The sequence below is a fragment of the Oncorhynchus tshawytscha genome, linkage group LG34, assembly GCF_018296145.1.
Source record: "Oncorhynchus tshawytscha isolate Ot180627B linkage group LG34, Otsh_v2.0, whole genome shotgun sequence".
In the NCBI taxonomy this organism is placed as follows: Eukaryota; Metazoa; Chordata; class Actinopteri; order Salmoniformes; family Salmonidae; genus Oncorhynchus; species Oncorhynchus tshawytscha.
The window spans coordinates 8,678,798-8,701,066 of record NC_056462.1 but is presented as its reverse complement, the minus strand read 5'-3'; the positions used below and the strand labels follow the sequence as shown (position 1 = coordinate 8,701,066).

The 22,269-nt window shown below is 42.2% G+C and overlaps 2 protein-coding genes across 7 annotated transcripts in view; one reads left to right on the top strand and one right to left on the bottom strand.

The window, feature by feature from the left end:
• Positions 1 to 11,208, top strand: part of LOC112245029 (phospholipid-transporting ATPase ABCA1) — a 42,335-nt gene extending 31,127 nt beyond the window's left edge. For all 5 annotated transcript variants that reach the window (XM_042312027.1, XM_042312026.1, XM_042312025.1 and 2 more), the window contains 18 exons: positions 1,208 to 1,397; positions 1,523 to 1,617; positions 1,737 to 1,769; positions 1,905 to 2,010; positions 2,337 to 2,411; positions 2,970 to 3,139; positions 3,586 to 3,763; positions 4,523 to 4,638; positions 5,118 to 5,262; positions 5,528 to 5,651; positions 5,815 to 5,944; positions 6,128 to 6,311; positions 6,619 to 6,725; positions 6,993 to 7,134; positions 7,555 to 7,689; positions 8,044 to 8,240; positions 8,368 to 8,611; positions 8,874 to 11,208. In XM_042312027.1, the coding sequence (XP_042167961.1) occupies positions 1,208 to 1,397; positions 1,523 to 1,617; positions 1,737 to 1,769; positions 1,905 to 2,010; positions 2,337 to 2,411; positions 2,970 to 3,139; positions 3,586 to 3,763; positions 4,523 to 4,638; positions 5,118 to 5,262; positions 5,528 to 5,651; positions 5,815 to 5,944; positions 6,128 to 6,311; positions 6,619 to 6,725; positions 6,993 to 7,134; positions 7,555 to 7,689; positions 8,044 to 8,240; positions 8,368 to 8,611; positions 8,874 to 9,017 (2,515 nt within the window). In that variant the 3' untranslated portion in view covers positions 9,018 to 11,208. The remainder of the gene's footprint in view (positions 1 to 1,207; positions 1,398 to 1,522; positions 1,618 to 1,736; positions 1,770 to 1,904; positions 2,011 to 2,336; positions 2,412 to 2,969; positions 3,140 to 3,585; positions 3,764 to 4,522; positions 4,639 to 5,117; positions 5,263 to 5,527; positions 5,652 to 5,814; positions 5,945 to 6,127; positions 6,312 to 6,618; positions 6,726 to 6,992; positions 7,135 to 7,554; positions 7,690 to 8,043; positions 8,241 to 8,367; positions 8,612 to 8,873) is intronic.
• Positions 11,209 to 12,332: 1,124 nt separating this feature from the next.
• Positions 12,333 to 22,051, bottom strand: LOC112231848 (beta-1,4-galactosyltransferase 1). Of its 2 annotated transcripts, XM_042312142.1 has the most exons (7): positions 21,278 to 22,051; positions 19,805 to 20,040; positions 16,311 to 16,412; positions 15,288 to 15,475; positions 14,953 to 15,075; positions 14,468 to 14,572; positions 12,333 to 14,227 (listed from the first exon to the last, which is right to left on the bottom strand). In XM_042312142.1, exons 1-7 carry the CDS (start codon positions 21,648 to 21,650, stop codon positions 14,098 to 14,100), a joined length of 1,257 nt encoding a protein of 418 aa, XP_042168076.1. In that variant the 5' UTR covers positions 21,651 to 22,051; the 3' UTR covers positions 12,333 to 14,097. The 2 variants fall into 2 exon arrangements, with proteins under 2 accessions (XP_042168076.1, XP_024254419.1); XM_024398651.2 differs by lacking the exon at positions 16,311 to 16,412 and having other exon boundaries at positions 21,278 to 22,035.
• Between the last annotated feature and the right edge of the window lie 218 nt (positions 22,052 to 22,269).

The following is a 22,269-nucleotide window of genomic DNA, read 5'->3' as shown; positions in this document are numbered from 1 at the left end:
CTCTCTCTCTACCTCTCTCTCTCTACCTCTCTCTCTCTCTCTCCTCTCTCTCTCTCTCTACCTCTCTCTCTCTCTCTCTACCTCTCTCTCTCTCTACTCTCTCTCTCTCTACCTCTCTCTCTCTCTCTCTCTCTCTCTCTACTCTCTCTCTCTCTCTCCACTCTCTCTCTCTCTCTCTCTCTCTCTCTACCTCTCTCTCTCTCTCTACCTCTCTCTCCCCTCTCTCTACTCTCTCTCTCTCTCTCTCTCTACCTCTCTCTCTCTCTCTCTCTCTACCTCTCTCTCTCTCTCTCTCTCTCTCTCTCTCTACCTCTCTCTCCTCTCTCTCTCTCTCTCTCTACTCTCTCTCTCTCTACCCCTCTCTCTACCTCTCTCTCTCTCTCTCTCTACCCCTCTCTCTCTACCTCTCTCTCTCTCTCTACCTCTCTCTCTCTCTCTACCTCTCTCTCTCTCTACCTCTCTCTCTCTCTCTCTCTCTCTCTCTCTCTCTCTCTCTCTCTCTCTCTCTCTCTACCTCTCTCTCTCTCTCTCTCTCTCTCTCTCTCTCTCTCTCTCTACCTCTCTCTCTCTCTCTCTCTCTCTCTCTCTCTCTCTCTCTCTCTCTCTCTCTCTCTCTCTCTCTCTCTCTCTCTCTCTCTCTCTCTCCTCTCTCTCTCTCTCTCTCTCTCTCTCTCTCTCTCTCTCTCTCTCTCTCTCTCTCTCTCTCTCTCTCTCTCTCTACCTCTCTCTCTCTCTCTCTCTCCACCTCTCTCTCTCTCTCTCTCTCTCTCTCTCTCTCTCTCTCTCTCTCCACCTCTCTCTCTCTCTCTCTCTCTCTCTCTCTCTCTCTCTCTCTCTCTCTCTCTCTCTCTCTCTCTCTCTCTCTCTCTCTCTCTCTCTCTCTCTCTCCCTCTCTCTCTCTCTCTCTCTCTCTCTCTCCCTCTCTCTCTCTCTCTCTCTCTCTCTCTCCACCTCTCTCTCTCTCTCTCTCTCTCTCTCTCTCTCTCTCGCTCTCTCTCTCTCTCTCTCTCTCTCTCTCTACTCTCTCTCTCTACCTCTCTCTCTCTCTCTACCTCTCTCTCTCTCTCTCTCTCTCTACTCTCTCTCTCTCTCTCTCTCTCTCTCTCTACCTCTCTCTCTCTCTCTACCTCTCTCTCTCTCTCTACCTCTCTCTCTCTCTCTCTCTCTCTCTCTCTCTCTCTCTCTCTCTCTCTACCTCTCTCAACAGTCATGCTCCTTGCAACACGTTGGATGAGGAGTGGGCCATTCCTGAGGTACCGGAGAGTGTGAGGGACATCTTTATGAATGGCAACTGGAGTATGGAAAACCCCTCTCCTCTGTGTGAGTGCAGCTGTGAAGGACGCAAGAAGATGCTACCTGAATGCCCAGCGGGAGCTGGTGGTCTTCCTCCTCCACAGGTACACACACATAAGAAAACACACGCATGCACACACGCACACAAAAACACACACACACACACACACAGAAATGCAGATAATGTAGTATCCACAAAAGTTTAATCTCGTTCTTTCTTTCTCTTCAGGTGAAAATCAGTGACCAAGGTACCCTGCAAAATCTGACTGGCAGAAATATCTCAGATTACCTGGTCAAAACCTATGCTCAGATTATCGGGAAAAGGTATAATTGATAGTATTATTTTATTACAAATGTAGATGTTTATTTGAAATCTCCATTTGATTTCAATGAAAAAGGAGGTGGAACATTATGTTAATACTGTACATGGTGTCTTTTCACAGTTTGAAGAACAAAATCTCGGTCAATGAATTCAGGTAAACCGGCAGGCGTCAATCTCTCAATGCCAAATACACTGTAGGTCTTTAGAACGCACCATAGGCATCAGTAGTGGTCTGAGAACATTCTGTACCACGTTATTCAATAATATGCCATCGTGTTTTTTTATGCAGATATGGTGGATTCTCATTGGGCGCTAGGAACACTCAGCTCCTCCCACCAGGTGATGATATTGATCAGGCCATCTCTGAGATCAGACGACGCTTCCACCTGGAAAGAGTAAGCCTTACCATTACATACTAAATATCCCCTATACTTACCCTGGAACAATGCCACTGTAATGTAGTGTACAGTATTATCAACATAGAAATAGAATTGCTAGAATGGACGTTCAAGTCCAGGTTCTGTTTTGTGTGTAACGGCGGCCATATTGAGTGTACTCATGACTGTGCCACTCAGATTATCAGGGTCTGAGGGGCTTTGTCCCTTCTAACAATTCAATTTCTATGATTACCAATACTTGCTATTTGTTTAAATGTTGGCATTTAATGTTGTTAGGGTTAGGTTGCGTACTTAACTGGTTCTTGCGGTCTTTCTCTGTATAGGGCACTGCTGCTGATCGTTTCCTTGCCAGCTTATCCAGTTTTATCCAGGGACTGGACACTAAGAACAACGTCAAGGTTAGTTTAGTGCTTTGGTGCAAATTTTCCACACTCGTATAAATGTAGGGTTCAACTGCAGGTCTTTTGTTGCACAATTTAGATTGCACAGTGATTCATTTAATCACATGTTGAACTTCGTTCCTGCTTGTACTGTGGGAACATTGTTTGAGACCCAACACAGTAGATTTCTATGCTTACACAGCTGAAAAGCTTTTAAAATTGCTGCGGCTGCACTTTGACCTTTAATAAGCAGGTTCAGACCGACGGAAATGCCATGACCAGGAAATGAGACTTGAGGAACGAAGAGGAAACGCTCACACTGTTTTTCAGGGAACTTGAACGATGTTGATTATATCCAGACCAAAGACCTTTTGATCTAGAACCTAAAGTCACTCATCATCACTTCCGTTATTCTACCAAGAAGCGGAAGATGAGGCCTTTGGGTGTGCGCTTAGTCAGTTTTCGCATTTATCGCTTCCGCCATTTTTAAGACCTCACAAAAACACTTCTTCCTTGCTCTTGTTTTAATAGCTCCTCCCTCCTAACCTCTGTCCTGTAACCTCTGACCCCATCCAGATCTGGTTCAACAACAAGGGGTGGCACAGCATCGGGTCTTTCCTGAACGTGATGAACAACGGAATCCTGCGCGCCAGCCTGCCCGCCGGCCAGGACTCCAGCAAGTACGGCATCCGTGCCTTCAACCACCCACTCAACCTCACCAAGGAGCAACTGTCCCAGGTGGCACTGTAAGTACCTAGCCGACAACTCATATTCTTCCATGAAATACATTTCTCATCTATCTATCTATCAATAACATGGATTGCAAGAAATCTACAGTATGACAATGCACCTCCTTATAGTAATTGAAAGGTCGCTAGTTCGAATCGCAGAGCCGACAAGGTGAAAAATCTGTTGGTGGGCCCTTGAGCAAGGCACTTGATCCTAATTGCTCAATCAATCAGAGAGAGTTGGGATATGCAAAAAAACACATTTCCAAATCACACATGCATATAAAACACACTGTGTGTGAAATAGAACAAATATAAGTACCTACCTAATTACTAATGAATTATTTGATTTTTTATTAAAAAATCATGGCAGCACTTTACTTAAAGCATCCAGGCATAACTGCTTTATAACCTGTTCTATGTATGACTCAGAAGCATCTTTTCCCTCTGCGTGCTCCCTCCAGGATGACCACCTCTGTGGACGTGCTGGTGTCCATCTGCGTGATCTTCGCCATGTCTTTCGTCCCGGCCAGCTTCGTAGTCTTCCTCATTCAGGAGAGAGTCAACAAGGCCAAACACATGCAGTTCATCAGTGGGGTGCAGCCCTTCCTCTATTGGCTGTCCAACTTCATCTGGGACATGGTAAGGCTTCTCATCTCATCCTGTACTCTTAGGAAGAAAAAAAAGGAACCTTTAAGGGTTCTTCGGCTGCCCCCATAGGAAAACCATTTAAAGAACCCTTTTTGGTTCCATGTAGAACCTTTTTTGAGTTCCATGTAGAACCCTTTCCACAGAGGGTTCTACATGGGACCCAAAATGTTTCTACCTAGAACAGTGGAGGCTGCTGAGCGGAGGACGGCTCATAATAATGGCTGGAATGGAGTCAATGGAATGGTATCAAATACATCAAATATGTTGTTTCCATGTGGTTCATACCATTCCATTGACTCCCTTCCAGACATTATTATGAGCCATCCTCCTCTCAGCAGCCTCCACTGGCCTAGAACCAAAAAGGGTTCTACCTGGAACCAAAAAAGGCTTCTCCTATGGCGACAGCCAGAGAATTGTAAGTTCTAAGAGTGTAGAGAGGTCAGTGTGGATGTACAGTCTACCATATACATTAGTTTACAGTGACTAGTGAACGTACACCCCATTTAGATGTCATTTGACATCAGCATAATGTGAAGACTGTACACTTTCAATGACTGTATATTAGACTTAATACAAATGACTTGAGACACCATGGAAATGTCACAAACACATCTTCTCCGTTGTTTGAAGTCAACTCATTGGAAAAGCTCTGTATCTGGACTGTACGCAGCATGTTCCTTTGCCCTGAAAGGGTGCGTGACTGTATGAGAAAGTCCTGAATGTCCTGCCCTCTTCCTGTATATGTTCCAGTGTAACTACATCGTCCCTGCTACTCTGGTCATTATCATCTTCATCTGCTTCCAACAAGACGCCTACGTCTCCTCCACCAACCTGCCTGTACTGGCTCTGCTGCTGCTGCTCTATGGGTGAGGGACACACACATACACACACACACACACAGAGGTACACAGATGCAGAAACACACACCACACGCAGAAACACACACCACACACAAACACACGCAGAAACACACACCACACGCAAAAACACACACCACACACAAACACACACACACACACACAGAGGCACACAGATGCAGAAACACACGCCACACGCAGAAACACACACCACACACACGCAGAAACACACACCACACACACACACACAAGCAGAAGCACACACACACACGCAGAAACACACACCACACACACACACACACGCAGAAACACACACCACACACACACACACACGCAGAAAACGTGCAGGCACATATGTCGCACACTCAGATATGTCGCAGACAAACCACGTCACTCACCATATGTCCTAGCGATGCAAGGCTGCGTCGATATAGGATTGGGAGTCACAGCGTACCTGTTCTAACTTCCTTTTTGATGTCTGTCCCTAGGTGGTCCATCACGCCCCTGATGTACCCGGCGTCCTTCTTCTTTAAGATCCCCAGCACGGCCTACGTGGTGCTCACCTCCGTCAACATCCTCATCGGCATCAACGGCAGCGTCTCCACCTTCGTCCTCGAGCTCTTCGGCAGCAACGTGCGTACAACAAGGCTTCATAGGGCTTCTTAAGACTTCATGGGGACTTAATAGGGCTTCATATGGAAAGTCATTAGGTGGACCCATACTGCAGAAATCAAAGATCCCTGTGGAAATGCTTTTTATCCGTGTGACATACTGTTTCAATTCAGTGCGTAATTTATTACAACATTTAAAGTGAATTGAATTAAATGGGGACTTTAGAAATGAATGTGACAGTTTGACTGATTGACTAATTGGGTGTTGTTCTACTATGTGACAACAGGAGATCGGAGGGATCAACGACATCCTGAAGAACGTGTTCCTGATCTTCCCTCACTTCTGTCTGGGCCGAGGCCTCATCGACATGGTGAAGAACCAGGCCATGGCCGACGCTCTGGAGAGGTTTGGTAAGTAGGCTCAGGTCATAGGTCGTTTATTACGTTAGGACAAAAATGTAATGTCAATGAATCAAGTTTGTGATTGAATGTTTTTTAAATTATTATTATTGTTAATTTGTCAATGCTGTGCTTCTGTTTCTTGACAATCATCTGTTCCTTCCATTGGTTCAAGGTGAGAACCGGTTCCGTTCCCCTCTGGCGTGGGACATGGTGGGCAAGAATCTGTTCGCCATGGCTGTGCAGGGCGTGGTCTTCTTCACTATCACCGTGCTCATCCAATACCGCTTCTGTATCAAGGCCAGGTAGGCGTGGCCTTGCATTTCATTGGACAGATTAATCAGAATCTTTTGTTGTGTCCTTTATCCACTTTCTATTTAAAAAATAATACAAAATAAAAAATAATCAAAATTGTCAAGTCAGTAAAACATTTTGTATTCATAATGATCTGCTGTAAATATCCTCCCTGATCTGATTGGTTGTCTCAGATCTTTGCGCACCGACCAGAAACCTATCGGTGAGGAGGATGAAGACGTGGCCAGAGAGAGGCAAAGGATTCTGGGAGGAGGGGGACAATCTGACATTCTGGAACTCAAGCAGCTGACCAAGGTGTACAATAGAAAACAGAAACCAGCAGTGGATCGTCTTTGTGTGGGAATTCCTCCAGGAGAGGTGAGTTGGCTCTGCTACCACTGTACAGCATAGATAGGGACGGGAGTTTTCCCTGGCCACATGACCTGACCTGCTCATTAGTCTCCATTAGATTCGTTTTCCTGGTCACATGACCATTAGACTCCACTAGACTAGTTTTCCTGGTCACATGACCTTACCTGATCATTGGTCTTCAATAGACTAGCTTTACTGGTCAGGTCAGATGGTCAGGAAAAGTCGCTGGCCCTGCCCATAGATTCTCCCCTTTCCATATCCTGTTGGTGGTTCAGTCCAGTGAAACTCTTCTCTCTCCTCTCTCTCTCTCTAGTGTTTTGGTCTGCTTGGAGTCAACGGAGCAGGAAAGACGAGCACCTTCAAGATGCTGACTGGAGACTCAATAGTCACGAGTGGAGAAGCTTACCTGGCGGGAAAGAGGTGAGAAGGATAGTAAAGACAATTAAACAAGCTGAACAAATTGTCATTATGGGATTTATACAGTACACAGGTGCCGTATTTTACAGTATATCTTAATGGTTAAATGCATGATTGATTATAGCCTCTAAGACCTTGTTCACACGGAAGCTTCCATGACCGTTGTACATCGCAATAGTCTTGAAATACGTACTGTGAACGGAGTCTTAAATAGTTTGGAGGTGTGTGCTGTTGTGACTGACAGTGTGCATTCTCTGTGTGGCCTGTCAGTGTGTTGACGGAGATAAACGAGGTGCACCAGAACATGGGCTACTGCCCTCAGTTTGATGCTATCAATGACCTGCTGACTGGCAGGGAGCACCTTGAGTTCTACGCCATCCTGAGGGGGGTTCCCGAGAAGGAAGTGTGTGAGGTGAGTGTGTTATCCTCTTGACAAAAAAATAACATTCTTACAACTGTGACATTTTGTGCCCTGTCAAAGGACAGGTAACTTATGTTATGCTCTTTATTTGTAGACCTCTGTTGTTGGTCCATTTTAAGGACATGTTTTTGTTTTATGGGACGTGTTGTTTTATGGGACGTGTTGTTTTATGGGACGGGTTGTTTTAAGGGACGGGTTGTTGTTTTAAGGACGGGTTGTTTTAAGGACGGGTTGTTTTAAGGACGGGTTGTTGTTTTAAGGACAGGTTGTTTCGGTTTACTTCCTGAATTGACTGAAGTAAGATGGGATTGATCCCAACCCTGGTGGGCTATAGTATGTGATCTTGTTTGTCTAATCATGTCTTTGGCACCTCTCTCGCTCTCTCTCGCTCTCTCTCTCTCTCTGGTCCAGGTGGCAGAGTGGGGCATCCGTAAACTAGGCCTGATCAAGTATGTGGACAAGGCAGCAGGAAGCTACAGTGGAGGGAACATGAGGAAACTCTCCACGGCCATGGCACTGATCGGCGGTCCCCCGGTGGTCTTCCTGGTGAGTAGGCCTACTTTATGAGCCTTTTAACTAACTAATCATTTGTTCATATACCCAAACGTGGTTATAATGTTATTAAGTCATGGTACGTTACAGTACAGCAATGTGTGTGAACTGGACCAACCTTTAAAGTTCAAATTCAATACCTATTACGGATCTAGGGCCCAGAGTTTTTCCTGATCATGTCATGGTCAGTTGGAAAAACTCCCAGCCCAACCTAGAACCTAGAAACCAATCTCTCCATTGAGGATGTCAACAATAGACCAGGCGCTAGAGGATGTTGTTTCCTACACCAACTTGTTCCTGGGCCTAGTCTGACCAGGCTGTGGTGTTGTTATTCGTTGTGACTGACAGGACGAGCCCACCACTGGTATGGACCCCAAGGCCAGACGGGCTCTGTGGAACTGCATTCTCAGTATCGTCAAGGAGGGGCGATCGGTGGTTCTCACCTCGCACAGTATGGAGGAGTGTGAGGCCCTGTGTACGCGGATGGCCATCATGGTCAATGGGAGGTTCCGCTGCCTGGGCAGCGTGCAACACTTAAAGAACAGGTAAGAACAGAGAGGGGGAGAGATGGGATGTTCAGTAGTGAATCACTACATTGGTGAAGAAGCACTGTGGCCATTTTGGATCAACATTGAGCTAACGCTAATCATCCCTATGCGTTTCCTCATTCAGATTTGGGGATGGCTACACCATCATCCTCCGGGTGGCAGGACCAGACCCGGACCTGAGGCCAGTGATGGAGTTTATTGAGAAGGAGCTTCCAGGCAGCACTCTGAAGGAGAAGCACAGGAACATGCTGCAGTATCAGCTGTCCTCCTCCAAAACCTCCCTGGCACGCATCTTCAGCATCCTGGCCAAGAACAAGGAGTGGCTGCACATTGAGGACTACTCCGTTTCCCAGACAACACTAGACCAAGTAAGCACTGAGGCTGGTTGAAGACATTGTCGTAGACCATTTTGATTATCGTAGCCATTACAATTTTATTATATATAATTTTTTATTGAAATAAAGTTGTTTTTTGAGGGGGTCTTGCATAGGTTTAGATTAAATGAGTGTTTCATTGCCAATACAAAATAGAACAATAAAAATAAACATTTAAACCAAAATACAAATGAAACAACCGTTGCTTGCATAGCACACTGATTCATCTGGTCCGTGTGTGTTCTCTTGTCTTCAGGTGTTTGTCAATTTTGCCAAGGACCAAAGTGACGAGGACCACTTAAAAGACATTTCCGTGCACAAGCGAGAGGCGGTGGCAGTGGACATTACTCAGCTCAAGTCTTTCCTTGCCGACGAGAAGGCCAGGGAGAGCTGTGTGTGAACCCAAGGCTGAAGTGGAACTCTATTCCCTGCGTAGTGCGCTACCTTCGACCAGAGCCTGGTCAAACAAGTGCGCTATGTAGGGTATAGGGTGCCGTTTTGGACTAAACCTGTGTCTGTTCCTATCTCTCTCCCAGATGAACTGCTGAGGCCCCTGTAGACGGGTCATTCTGGAGAGGAGGGTTTTCTACTTTATTGTAGCGGTCTTTTAATTCTTTCTCAGTGGGCTGCCCAGCGTTAGCGTTCTTTGTAGGGCGACACGAGAACGAGCGGCAGAAGTTCAACACTGAAACTCAATGCAAATCAATGCAATTCAATGCAATTCAATGCAAATCAATGCAAATCAATGCAAATCAATAAAGATGATACAATCCTCATGAAGTGTTCTCCGAGGAACAGCCTTGTGCCCCTCGCTAGCTAGATTGAAAAGACTTGAATATACTTTAAAGTTGTACCCCAGGCAGAGCATGAAGGGTTCTCAGTTTCTGTGTGCTCACTCGACCAGGACCTTCGACACACTCGACAATGTAAAAAGAAGTTCCAATCAACTCGCTCACTGCCAACTGACAGTCATTTTGATTCAACGTCTATTTTCTCTCCCTCGCTTTGTTACCACGAAAAGTACTTTTTTTTTTATGAACTGGAAAAACAAGAATTAATTTCAACGACAGTCCAATCCCAAATAAAATACATTTTGAATACAGTATATTGATCAAATTAGTTTTGCATCTGAAAAAATGGAACCTAATGGTGTTTCTTGTATTTTTTTATATTTTTTTTAAAGATGACTGTTTTGTCATTGTTGTCATGACGCCCAGCACAGTGCCTGCAATCATGGTGGAGATAATGTTAACACTCCAAAAGAGAGGCCATGGAATGTTCTGGAATGACGAAGCAAAAAAGGCCGGAGCTTCTTTAGAACCCTGAAAGGATGTCAGAGAGACCTTATTGTCAGATTACTGCTTTAAATGTACTGTCCTATGGCAGTGAGACGTCAATTTCTGTACCTCTGTATGTGAATGTGCAGTCTAATAATGACAAAGGTTGTTTATGAGCTAACAATCATCCGTCTGACATTTGTGACAGGTTTTCTGAAGTGTGAGGATGGAACTACATTTCATGCTTTCGAATAGCGGACAACCTACTGGGTTTTTCCCCCCAGCAGGCTTCAAGATTCTGTGTTAAAAAGCGGTATTACTAACATGACCACGGGAGAAATGGGACTGCGTATTCATTTTTTCTTCATGTTCATTTATATATGTATTGTGAAGTGACAGGAGAACAGACGTTTATGAGATATATCTTCAATATAGAATATATATATATATATATATACATATATATATTTATATGAATATGTGTCGTTCAGTAAACACTGTCACCAGTGCCAAAACGTTGAGTCAACGTTATGTTGAGGTTGAGTCAGGATGGCGGCGACTTATTTGTACACTTTTACTTGTCTTTCCTTGAACAGCTGACTTCCTGTAGTTCAGCCGCCATCTTTGGAGTTTTTCGCCGAGCACGTGGCTACACATGGAGGCTGGGTCTCACGTGTTGCTCACAAACGATCCAATCATCATTGTACTTTCTGTTGCCGTTGCCACGGTCCTTCTTGTGCATTATTATTCCTGACCATAACCCCAAATGTACACCTCCCTCTTCTGTAACTCCCGGTGTTGTATTTACTGACACACAACACTTTTGCCATAGTTACACCAGCCGTCTGCCATATTAACATACAGACTTAGGGCCAAACAAACACGATAAAAGGCAACAGTCGAATTGAGAGGGACCAGACCAATAAAGTGCCACTGTTTTGGTTGCGTTACGATGAATACTACGTTCATGCGGACAGAATAGCTGATGACACAAAGATGTGATGTGGACACCTTCTAGCACTTTATAGAAGTTTTCTATGTAATCTAATCTACACAGTACAGGATTTACACTGGAATAGCCCCAGATTTCAGAAGACACACCTGAAACTACAATGCATTTTGTTTGTTCCACGACAAAAAGAAAAAGAAGAAAACAACAATTGAGGAGAAAGTGTCCGACAGTACCATAGTAGTTATTTTCTTGTGTTTGAATATTATATGTTTACATTTGAAGTATTAAAAATGATGTTTGTGTCTGTCTTAGTTGTTGTGTACAGTACTTATTTACATGAATAAAAATGGATACATTTTGAAGATGGTAGTTTGTCTGCTTTCTTTAAATCTTAACAATGATCTTGTCTTCATCACGATCAAGTCTGGATATCTTTAAGGTAAAGTGTTTTCCAAATCCTTTCTAAAAATACATTGCTTATATTTTGCCCTTATTTCTACAATAACTCAAGTCAAACAACTTCATGTTAACAGGTGGCACCATTTCTGCTGTTTACATGTCAACTTTTCCCTTCCATCAAAGATGATAGATATACTGACAAGATACATGTCTCACCCTAACAGCAGGCTGTCTAGCTGCGGCAGAGGATGTAAAGCCACAACACATACACACATTGTTTCGGCAGCAGACTGATTGATAATGTCAAAAGCTACACTGAAGTCAAACAAAACAGTGATAATCTGCTGCATCTAATCACCAGCTTGTGATAGTTTTTGTATCTCAAGTTTACCTTTCCGTTAGTCAGCACCTCTAAATATTTTTGGGTGTGCTTTTCATGCTTTTCATTACATGACTATCTGCTGGTGTATTACCCTGCCTTACATCTTCTCCTATCAATCACACGTCATAGATTGCATCAGGTAGGTAGGTAATAGCATATACACAAATGTAAATTTACAAACAGAAAACCACATTTTCGTACCCTACAAAAAGAAATTGAACTGTATTTTAAGACGGTTAAATGCTCTACTAACAAAAAAGCTGTTAGAATTGTAAGTATATGCATGTCCCTTAAGGTCCTTGTGTAATTGTAATGTGATATTGTACCCCCTAGCGCGATTGTCCATTGTTTGTAATCTATGTATGCTTGTGTTCTCTCATGTGCTTTATGTATTGATTTGTTGTTAATAAAAAAATAGCAGAGCGGAAGAGGAAGAGAGAGGCCCAACTCGACGGAAAATCTGTCTCCCTCCAGCAGGTGTTTTTTTCGTTGTGTTTCCGCCCACCTAGCAAGGTGTTTTTGTATGGAAGTCAATGAGTATCAAATGTGGTCAACAAAAAAATGTATTGCTTATTTGTAATTTGCTACGTGATGTTTATTTGATCAAATAGAAGTTTCATAATGCCAAAGTTGTTATGATTCTACTGATATAAATAAGTAGGACAAGTGACATCCCGGCAACATTGAGGAAACACTGAAGTGGGCGTTGTCTAGAGATGTTTATGTATATTCATGAAATTAGGCTAGTATCATGGAGTCTCTATATTGAATACAGGCGGTTGACGTCAACGACCCTCGTTTAAGAAGATTACAATAATGAGATGTATCCACCAATCCAAAGAAAAGATAAGCGGCAGTTTGTGGATCGAGTTACGGAACACGGAGGGTGTTTTTAAATGCTTGCCTCTGACGATAACCAGGTAGAGTTAGGCATACCTCTATTTTAACTGAAGACCTACCACTATCCTTGAGTAAAGCCAGTGTGTCCGCTGATGACTCAACATTATACACGTCAGTTCCCACAGCAAGTGAAATCCCTGCAACGTTTAACAAAGAGCTACAGTCAGTCAGTTTGAGAAGGATTGACTGGTAATAAGCTAGTCCGAAATATATATAAATACAACCTATCTGGGCAAATTGAGGAAACTAAACTGCTTGGTGTAACCCTGGATTGTAAACTGAAATGGTCAAAACATATTGATGCAACAGTAGCTAAAATGACTAAGCACAAATTACTTATACGTTACTGGTTTCCTTGTAACAGGACGAAAATCAAACACAGTACTAGGTCTGTAGGCACTTTTTGGAGTCCTTAACTTGAGACTTGAAATAAAATAAACTCAATAAAAACATGTACTCCAATCATTCTAATTCTAATAAATGTATTCAATAGCCCAACTGGAGAATAAAGTCAAACGTATTCAATAGAACAATTATTTGAATAATTCAAATGTAAAACTTTTTATTTGACTTAATAACTTCTCCCTGTTCTATTCCAATGACTGAACACCAGACATTAGGCTTTTACTTTCAGTCACATGAAACACAGTGACAGGTTGGGTCCACCACACCTGTATTTTCACACATTTAAGATAAGCCAAGTGGGCGGGGACTGAGACTGACCTACACCATCGCGATGGTAGGTCGTATGTTTGTTCCTGGCTGATTTGTATCCTCAGGGCATAAACAAGGAAGTGATCATTCATGTAACAGGTACCTGCATAGGTTTTGAATGTAAAGAAGCAAGGAAGTGATCGTTCATGTGACAGGTACTGAATAGGTTTTGAATGTAAAGAAGCATTGAAGTGATCGTTCATGTAACAGGTACTGAATAGGTTTTGAATGTAAAGAAGCATGGAAGTGATCATGTCACAGGTAGTGAATGGACAGAATACAGCAAACAAGTGTGTATCAACTGATGTTTTGGGAAACATGTATAAGTAACCAAACCAACAGTTGCTGTAGATCGGGATTATGACCTTTCACACAGTTTCAAACATGGGAAACATTTCTGCAAAATATATTAAACCATAATCATCTCAAATATCTCTGCCAAAAATGCAAAAAGAAAGAAACAAATGTATAAAATTTGTATTAACTATATACATATTTATTAAACTGATATACGCATTTAAATCAAGTAGTTGTCCCTTACTGAATTACACAAAGGCAACTCATTACAAATGATGTACAAAATAACTTATTCGGCCCACGCCCCTCCCCTTTTGTACTGCCATTAGAAGTCAAACACGTTGACCAAACATTTTGATCCACTCTGATATTTATAAGGTCTTGTTGTGCCATCCCATTCATCCAAGTGCTGTCCATTTGTTTCCACAATAAATGCCCGTGTTCCCGGAGAATTCAGAGTATTCTTGGTATTGTATTCCATGGTTCCGCCGTGCTTTCTCTGCCCACCACCATGTGATAAGTGATGTGCAAAATAACTCCTCACATTTATCCACTTTCACTAAGGTTTCCCCACATCTACTGTGATTTTCGTGAACAGAGGATCCTTTTCCACTTTGACGACTTCGTACTTGAGAGAGTTTATACCATCGGTATTCATCGTCAGTCTTGTGCGTTGTATTCTGTCAAACCTGTGATGCAAAGGAAATGACTATCAGTATACTATCCTCATATGAAGATATTTGGGATGCACTGATATGTCAATTCTGGGGCCATACAATAGCCAATATTTTCTTGGCTGTGATCAAGTATCAATGCTGATATTATCATGAAGAAAGAAAAACTTTCCCCTTAAAATCTCAATTCTTCTTTTAAAGATACAACCTTGTGGGGAACCTGGTGAGTGTGGTTGTTCTAATCTAAAGCTTTACCTCTGAGGATTTGGGTCGTTCAGTTTGTCTCTTTCGTGACGGATCATCCGGCATTTTCCAACCTCGCTATCTGGACGAGAGATGGACATTCCTCTAGAGCTCACCCTGTGGAAATCAGAGTTTATTATTATAATGGATTTTGCATACAAGTTGGAAATACTGTGGAATTCAGGGTTGGGGTCAATTCTAATTCAATTCAGTAAGTGATTTGAGTTAAAAATTCTAAATGGTTGGGGTCAATTCTTATTCAATTCAGGAAGTGATCTGAGAAAATAAATTCAACTTTTTAAGTGAATAGCTTCTCCTTTTCAGTTGATTGAAAAATCCTTGAAAAAATAATTGCCATTTCAGTTTACTTCCTGAATTGACCGACCCTAACACCCTAACATTAGAAAGTGATGATGTCCCATTGCCAAGTCTGACTTTAATATAGGCTCATCTGTAATGCTTTAAAAATCTGTTTGGATTGGAATGCACTGTCTTGCCTGTTGAAAATGTCATCATCTTCACCACCCCAGCCCCAGTAGTTGTTGGGAAAGCCATTGATTTCCAGGAACTGCTCCTTACTTAACGCTGAGACACCACCAAAGTACTGGTTATAGGGCAACCTATTGATGAGACAAAGACAAACTATTTCTCATCTGGCCCATATAAAGAGCCAAGTAATGAAAAGAGTAGGCTAAGCATAAATAGATATACTTGTTTACTACTCTTCTAGCTATGTACTCATGGTATGAACTGAGGAAGAGGGAGAGTCCCAATGAATCAAAATAATGATGATGCATTAGATAGAAGTTGTCGGTTGAGTTTTGTGCCGTACTTGAAGCCAAACTTGTCCATGGAGACAGACAGGTGTCTGGGCTGGCTGAAGCATTTGTAGGTGTTGCGGTCATCCATGGGGATGATGTCCACGTCACTGAACACAAAGCAGTCGTAGTCATACTCTTTCAGGGCCTCAGCATAGCCAATGTTCATCAGCTTGGCCCTGTTGAACGTGTTGTCTCCATCCTAATGAAGAAGTTACAGTCATTTTCAAAACATGGGTACGCTAAATTATTTGCCAACTAATTCACATATAATTGAATAATGTTTGTCCACAGAAAATTATTATTTTTAAACTTCCGGTATATGCACATTTTTGTCATTTAGCAGACGCTCTTATCCAGAGCAACGTACGGTTATCTAGGCGGGACAACCACATCGGAGGCATAGAAATGATAATGTTATTCTTCTTAGCTGTCACTTAGCCATCAGATCTTCCATTGTTGGGTAAACTATTTCAAGATTTAATGAGAAGGGGCTCCCGAGTGGCGCAGCGTCGTCCGGTTTAGGTTTTGGCCGGGGTAGGCCATCATCGTCAATAAGAATTTGTTCTTAACTGACTTGCCTAGTTAAATAAAGGTCAAATAAAAGAACCAAGCCGACCAGTTATCTAAGTCACTGACAGCCTGAAGATCTACTGAGCTGCACCATTACAGTTCTCTTTCCCACGCACCCAGCTAACTTCACATTGTCATTAGCATATGAGCAAAGTACAAGAAAAAAAAAGGAAGGGCCTCACTCGCTACTTTTTTCTATTACAGATTCCTTCAGGTCAACGCACCACCTTCTAAAAGACAGTCACAAGGGGCCCGCCTCTTGGACACAGATTAAGCCTCGTCCTGGTCTCAAAAGCAGTTTAGTCTCGGACTATGCTTAATGTGTGTCTGCGAAGGCACCCATAGGACCCCAGACAGGTCTTGTCCTTATCTCATATGAGGAAAGTAAACAATATTTTCATAACCATCATGCAGTACACTAAATCATCAGCGGCGTGTTAGAGAACCATAAAGTTCTTAGTTACCTCAGAAGAAGAAAGCAGAAAGAGAAGAAGAAAGCCACCGAGCATTGGAATAACCCAACCATACTTTAGCTGAGATGTGATTGGTTGCAGACATGCAGAGTGCTAGGAGAGTGGAAACAGAGTTAATAGTAGTTATTAGTATGTCAGAGTGAGAAATAGAGAGAGGGAAAGAGAAAGACAGAGAGAAAGAGAGAGACAGAGACATACAGAGAGAGAGAGAGAGAAAGAGAGAGAAGGGGTGGGGGAGAGAGAAAGAGAGAAATGGGGGAAAGGGGGAGACAGAGAGAGAGAGAGAAAAAACAAGTTATGTTATTTTGGTTTCAAGTGCTGCCTATCACAAGAACAGGAAGCACCTGTAGAAGTAAGTACACACTTCTGTCCTCTACACTGTCAATGTCATCTTCATAGGAGTAGGCTACTGTTCACTATCAATGTGTGGTAGTCATCAGCTGACAGTTAGGTCCTAAGTGGTGATTCTGTCATCCAAATACACCACAAAAATGAAATAATATTGAATTTGATTTTTTTTTTTAAATAATCTAAAGTTACAATTCTACAACAGGTTGGTCAAACATTGTGATTGGTTGAGACGCATTCTAAGCCATACTTTTTTTTAAATGGTCTAAAATGGGTTGGTCCAACTAAGCTTTGTGATTGGTTGAGGGTCTAAGCCATACCAAATAACCTGTTTAGCACGGGTAAGCCTATAACGCAAAAATTGGCATCTTGTTTTCTTTTCTATCAGAGAAATGACTGCGCACCCACTGTCCCATCAGCCCAGCAATTCATTAACTTGATTTCCACAAAAAAAGCATCTTGACATAATCTCCCGTGCTTCCAAAATAGTTACTGGATATGTGTGCAATAAAAGTTCAACATTCACCTTTTGCTACTACTTCTGTCAAGTCGACACGTACAATTTGATGCATACGTTGGATAAATTAACCAAAACGCAATGACACTTTTGATTTGCAACAACGGGGGTTTGTACTGTACATACGTTGCTGTCTGTCTCTCCGACATTTACAACATTGATTCAAAATATGAAATTCTATCTCTCCAATGAGGATTATCGTGTCAGGACGAGACAAACATATTTTCTCAGCCCGTCCAAATCATGAATCAAACTAAATGAAATGCAGCTAACTTGCGGCTTTTCCAACTTCAGTTTGAAGTGACTGTGTTGTTGTGTAGTTTGCTAGCTCCTCCGAACAGTGTCCGAACGAGATCATTAGCTTATTGTTATGTATCCACATAAATGTAAATAAAAACAGCTTAAACAAACGCAAATACAGCTACTTTGCTGTTATTCTGGGAACACTGTTTGACGTGACTGTGTTAGCCGTAGTTGGCTAGCTAGCAAGCAAGGGAGAAGGGCGTTACCATGAACATTTAGACCGTCCATAGATATAGAACAAAAATACTTCACCACTGGGTCACGGCTCTGGCAACCTAACCTATCGAATGAGCGACCAGCCGGCTTGGCTAGCAACCGTAGCTTTGTGTCAAGACTATATTTTTGTGTCAGGCCTATATTTTCATCGAGGTATGAAATAATAGCCTATAAATACATTTATCAAAATCAAGTGTTTCATTTCATTGGTAACCCGTTGTAGAAAAGCAATTGTTCACTCAAGGTTGTGCGAAACAACATTTTTAACACGGCTGCGCTGATCTACCGCACTCAGATCCGCCTCGTACATACGACCGCAGCACAGCCGTGCTAAAAAAGCACACCCTCTCATGTACAATTGCTTTAATCATTTGCCTTTGTTTTATCTTCGTAATTAGAGATACCTGCTATATCCTGAAAACTACTGTACATGACCATTTTCATAAGAATCATGCTTTAAAGGGGAAATCTGTAGCTACTACATCCAATTTTGGACTTATAAATTAATGATAGATACGCATTGATTCTTGAAGAATATAGCTTCTAAATGCCTTTGAGCTTTGTTCAACTTTCATACCCCATCAGAACCCAAAATATAAGCTGGTTATACTCCAATGTTTGTAAACATTGTAAATGTATAGCCTGAAAATATGCTTAAAACTATCATGTTGAAATCTTGAATGATCAGTCTTTGCATCAATATCTCCATATATGATTTTAAGAGTCATTACATTTCTCCAGGCCCTTTTTTAAAAAACAAAACAAAGGCAGGGAGTCTGCTTTGTTATTGTTTCAACTGTGGATTGCCCCTTTAATTGTTTTTTGTTTTTTAAACCTATGGGAGAAAAAATAAGGAATCCTCTGTCTTTTTATCATTACAGGTTAGGAAAGGCAGAGTTCATTGAGGTGATGGATGTGGTGGAAAGGAGGAAAGGTGTGGAGGAAAGAGGGAAGAATAAATCCCTCATGCAAAATATTTCCTTGTGAGCCTTTTCTCTTCTAATGTTGTAGGACGGGCTCTCATTCCAACATATCTGGTTTCTAATCTGTTTACAAGACATCTGTTGACGTAAACTAACAAACATTTGCCCATTGGAGAAACCATCAAACAGGAATACATGGACCTGCTTTACCACACAATCAGGAAATAGAGGCTGTCTGTCAACCATGTTTATTTCCTCTTATCCTACCTACAGTAAGACATGTTGTCCGTTAAAACAATACAAGGTGCTTTAGAATAAACTCATACTTGATGACATCACATCAGGCATCACAGTTATTTGATAGAGACACTCCATGTTGCAAACCGTTGGTTTATAAGGTTTCCATATGTTCATCATGGTGGCTTGGCTGTGCCCTCTGATTATTTGTGAAAAACACAGCAGGACAGCTGGTGGTCTACAGATAGTGAGTATAAACTTTAACTGACAGCTGAACCATGTCTGTGTTTAAAGTACAGGCCTGGGCTTGTGTGGAGCTGGGGCGCTGGGGCTAGATAGCTGGGGGGCTGGGCGGCTGGACTGGGGCTAGGGCTAAGCTGGGGCTGAGGTTCGGGCTGGGCCTGGGGCAATAATAGCCACCACGGTCCACCCTCTAACAACTGTTCTCGGAGAAACAGCTGAAAGTGCAAGCTTTGTCTGTCTGTGTGTCTGTCTGTCTCCTGTTTCATGTTCAGTGTCTCTCTCAGAGCTCTCTTAGTTTCTCACAAACGTTGAAATTTCTTACAAATCTATAATTTCGTAATTCTGCACATTTACGTTTCCTCTTCTTTCTTCCCTCTTACATTTTCTGTAGGAAGCGAGGGTGAAGGACGGCAGGAGAGGACACAAGGAATCGAGGATAGGCTACTGAGACTCAGCCTCGGTTTAAAGACCCTGATTTGTAACTGTCAGGCGGGATGTTGCGACACACATTAACATTTTTCCTGTTATCTACAATGAGGGGGTGGGAGGTTACTTGTGTGGAAACCTTCAGGCATGAATAAACAAATGTCGGACAACTGAGCGGTTTTCTTTGTTCAGACAGACTCTGAAAGGCTAGTGCAGTGAATAGATGAAACCAGTCTTATGCACAGAGATTAGATTGGTTTCTCTGGCTTCACCTGATTGATGACGTAGATGCCATAGTCCAGCTGTTGGCGCTGAAGGATGGGATGGAGGTAGTAGAGCCAGAACTTGAGGTGCTCGTCACGAAGGCGGAAGGGGATGATGAGAGCAACCTTTTGGAGGGCGACACAGTCATGTGGTTTGTAGCGACCTCCTTCCTGCAGGCCTGGGTTCTCCTTCCTCACTGTATCCAAGCTGACAGGCGTAGAGAACTCAACCCTGAGAGGCCCAACTGCAGGTCGGGAGAAACAGATATGTTGGGTCACAAACTCTCACACACCTCTTCCTGTTCCTCTACCACATTCACTTCCTTTTCACTTTCTGCCTTCACGTCTCCATCTCTCCATCTCTCTCTCTTTGTTCAAAGTTTGCACCCTTTGACCTCATGTAAAAAATTTAAAAAATGAACACACACACACATGCACACACACGCACGCACAGACGCACCCATAACCACAGGAAATGATGCTGACTTAACGGATATCTCATGCTTGTCTCTTTGCAACAGGCAGTTCAGGGGTTAAGAGGAAATATGTGTTATCTCACCCCCCCACAAAAAAAAAAAAAAAAAATGGTCTATGCTGCTGAAAGTATTTTCCCCGAGCCATGATTGAGCTGAACACAGAACATTTAGTTATTTTCAGCAGCAGGGCGCAAACTTCACAATGCAGCTCGGCTTAACATGAAATAAATCGAGAGATCTTTCCTCGTATTGACTTTCAGTTAAAGGCAGGAAATGTAGGCCTAATATGAGATGCACAACTACATAATATATATGTATAACTACATAATACAATGTTTGATGCAACTGTGCCAGTATACAAAACGTAAAGAACACCTGTTCTTTCCATGACAGACTGACCAGGTGAATCCAGGTGAAAGCTATGATCCCTTATTGATGTCACTTGTTAAATCCACTTCAATCAGTGTTGATGAAGGGGAGGAGACAGGCTAAAGAAGGATTTTTAAGCCTTGAGACAATTGAGACATGAATTGTGTATGTGCCATTCAGAGGGTGAATGGACAAGACAAAAAATGTAACTGCCTAGTAGGTGCCAGACTCACCGGTTTGTATCAAGAACTGCAACACTGCTGGGTTTTTCATGCTCAACAGCTGATAATTATATATATTTCAAGGATATGCAGCATGTTTATTTACTTGTTATTTTTGGCAAAACAGTTGGATTAAATATAAAAAGTTTTAATGTATTTCCCTGGGAGGCCAAACTACCTGGATTTAGGTTTCATGTTGGATTAGGGGGGGAATAGTCAATATGTGCATGACAGAAGAATTTGAGAAAAAGAAAATCTGCATAGAAATAGCCTAATAATGTGTTATAAAGACTCCTCTTACATGTTTATAACAGTTGCATGTATAATTCAGTATAATGTCATGTTTCTGCTGTGCATGTTTGATTAAATAACAGCCCTTGCATTAAAATGAATTGATGAAATCATAGGCTACTTACCAAGATGTGGAGACAGATCAGGACATTTTTCTAACTTTTTCCACGAAGTTGTAGTAGTAGTAGTAGTAGTAGTAGTAGTGTTATTAGTTGTTGTAGTAGTTGTATTGGGTAAGTGTATACCGTGAGGCTTCGGAGTTTGCAATGTTACAAAGCTGTTATTAAGGTCGTGATGTCCAATATCTTCCGGTGGAAGTGTCACGGTAATAAAATCAGTTTCAATTCGCGTCTGTGTCTGTATATGTTGGTTTGGTGAGAACCCATTCGAGTAACCCATGAAATAAAATAAAGCCACTAAGAGATTAATAACACCTAAAACTACAACCAAGGTGCATCCTTTCCTCCGCAGCCTAAAGTTGAGAGATGAGTCGAGCATAATGCGGTTGTCATATGTCGAACCGAAACACACAACCGTTTACGCAACCGACGGTATTAAAAAAAGCAATTTACAAATACTCTATTTATTTGTTGCAAAACTCAGTATAGTTTAAAGATTTTAAAAATAAAACAAGGTAAGATCATCTTTTCCTCTACTATGTGGTGGTGGCATGCTGGCCGTGACCATCAGTTTGACGTAGGCTCCCGAGAGTGAATTCACTCTGTACTACACTTTATGGCAGTAATATGACAACTCGTGGACCTGTAGCTTCCTCAATAATAAAAGTCACGACGAGGAAATCCTAGTCTACTAGGGAACTCCACTAGCAAACTATTCAGTAAAATGCCCAAAATATACTCATTACGAAGTCTTTATTAATTTGCAAGTCCCTAGGTTGAGATTTGTTTGAATTTGAATTCACTCTAGGAGAGGGACCAGATGCCTGTGATGTAGGCTATTTTTTTCCCCGGAACACGTTTTAGCCTTAAGGCCAGGGCTAGGCTACTTGTTTCTCTGACGCTATAGGCCTGCATTTGAAAATAATTTGATTTAATACAAATTTAAAATCAATAGCAGCATAATCGATGTATACACTCCTTTATTTCTTGTTCTAACC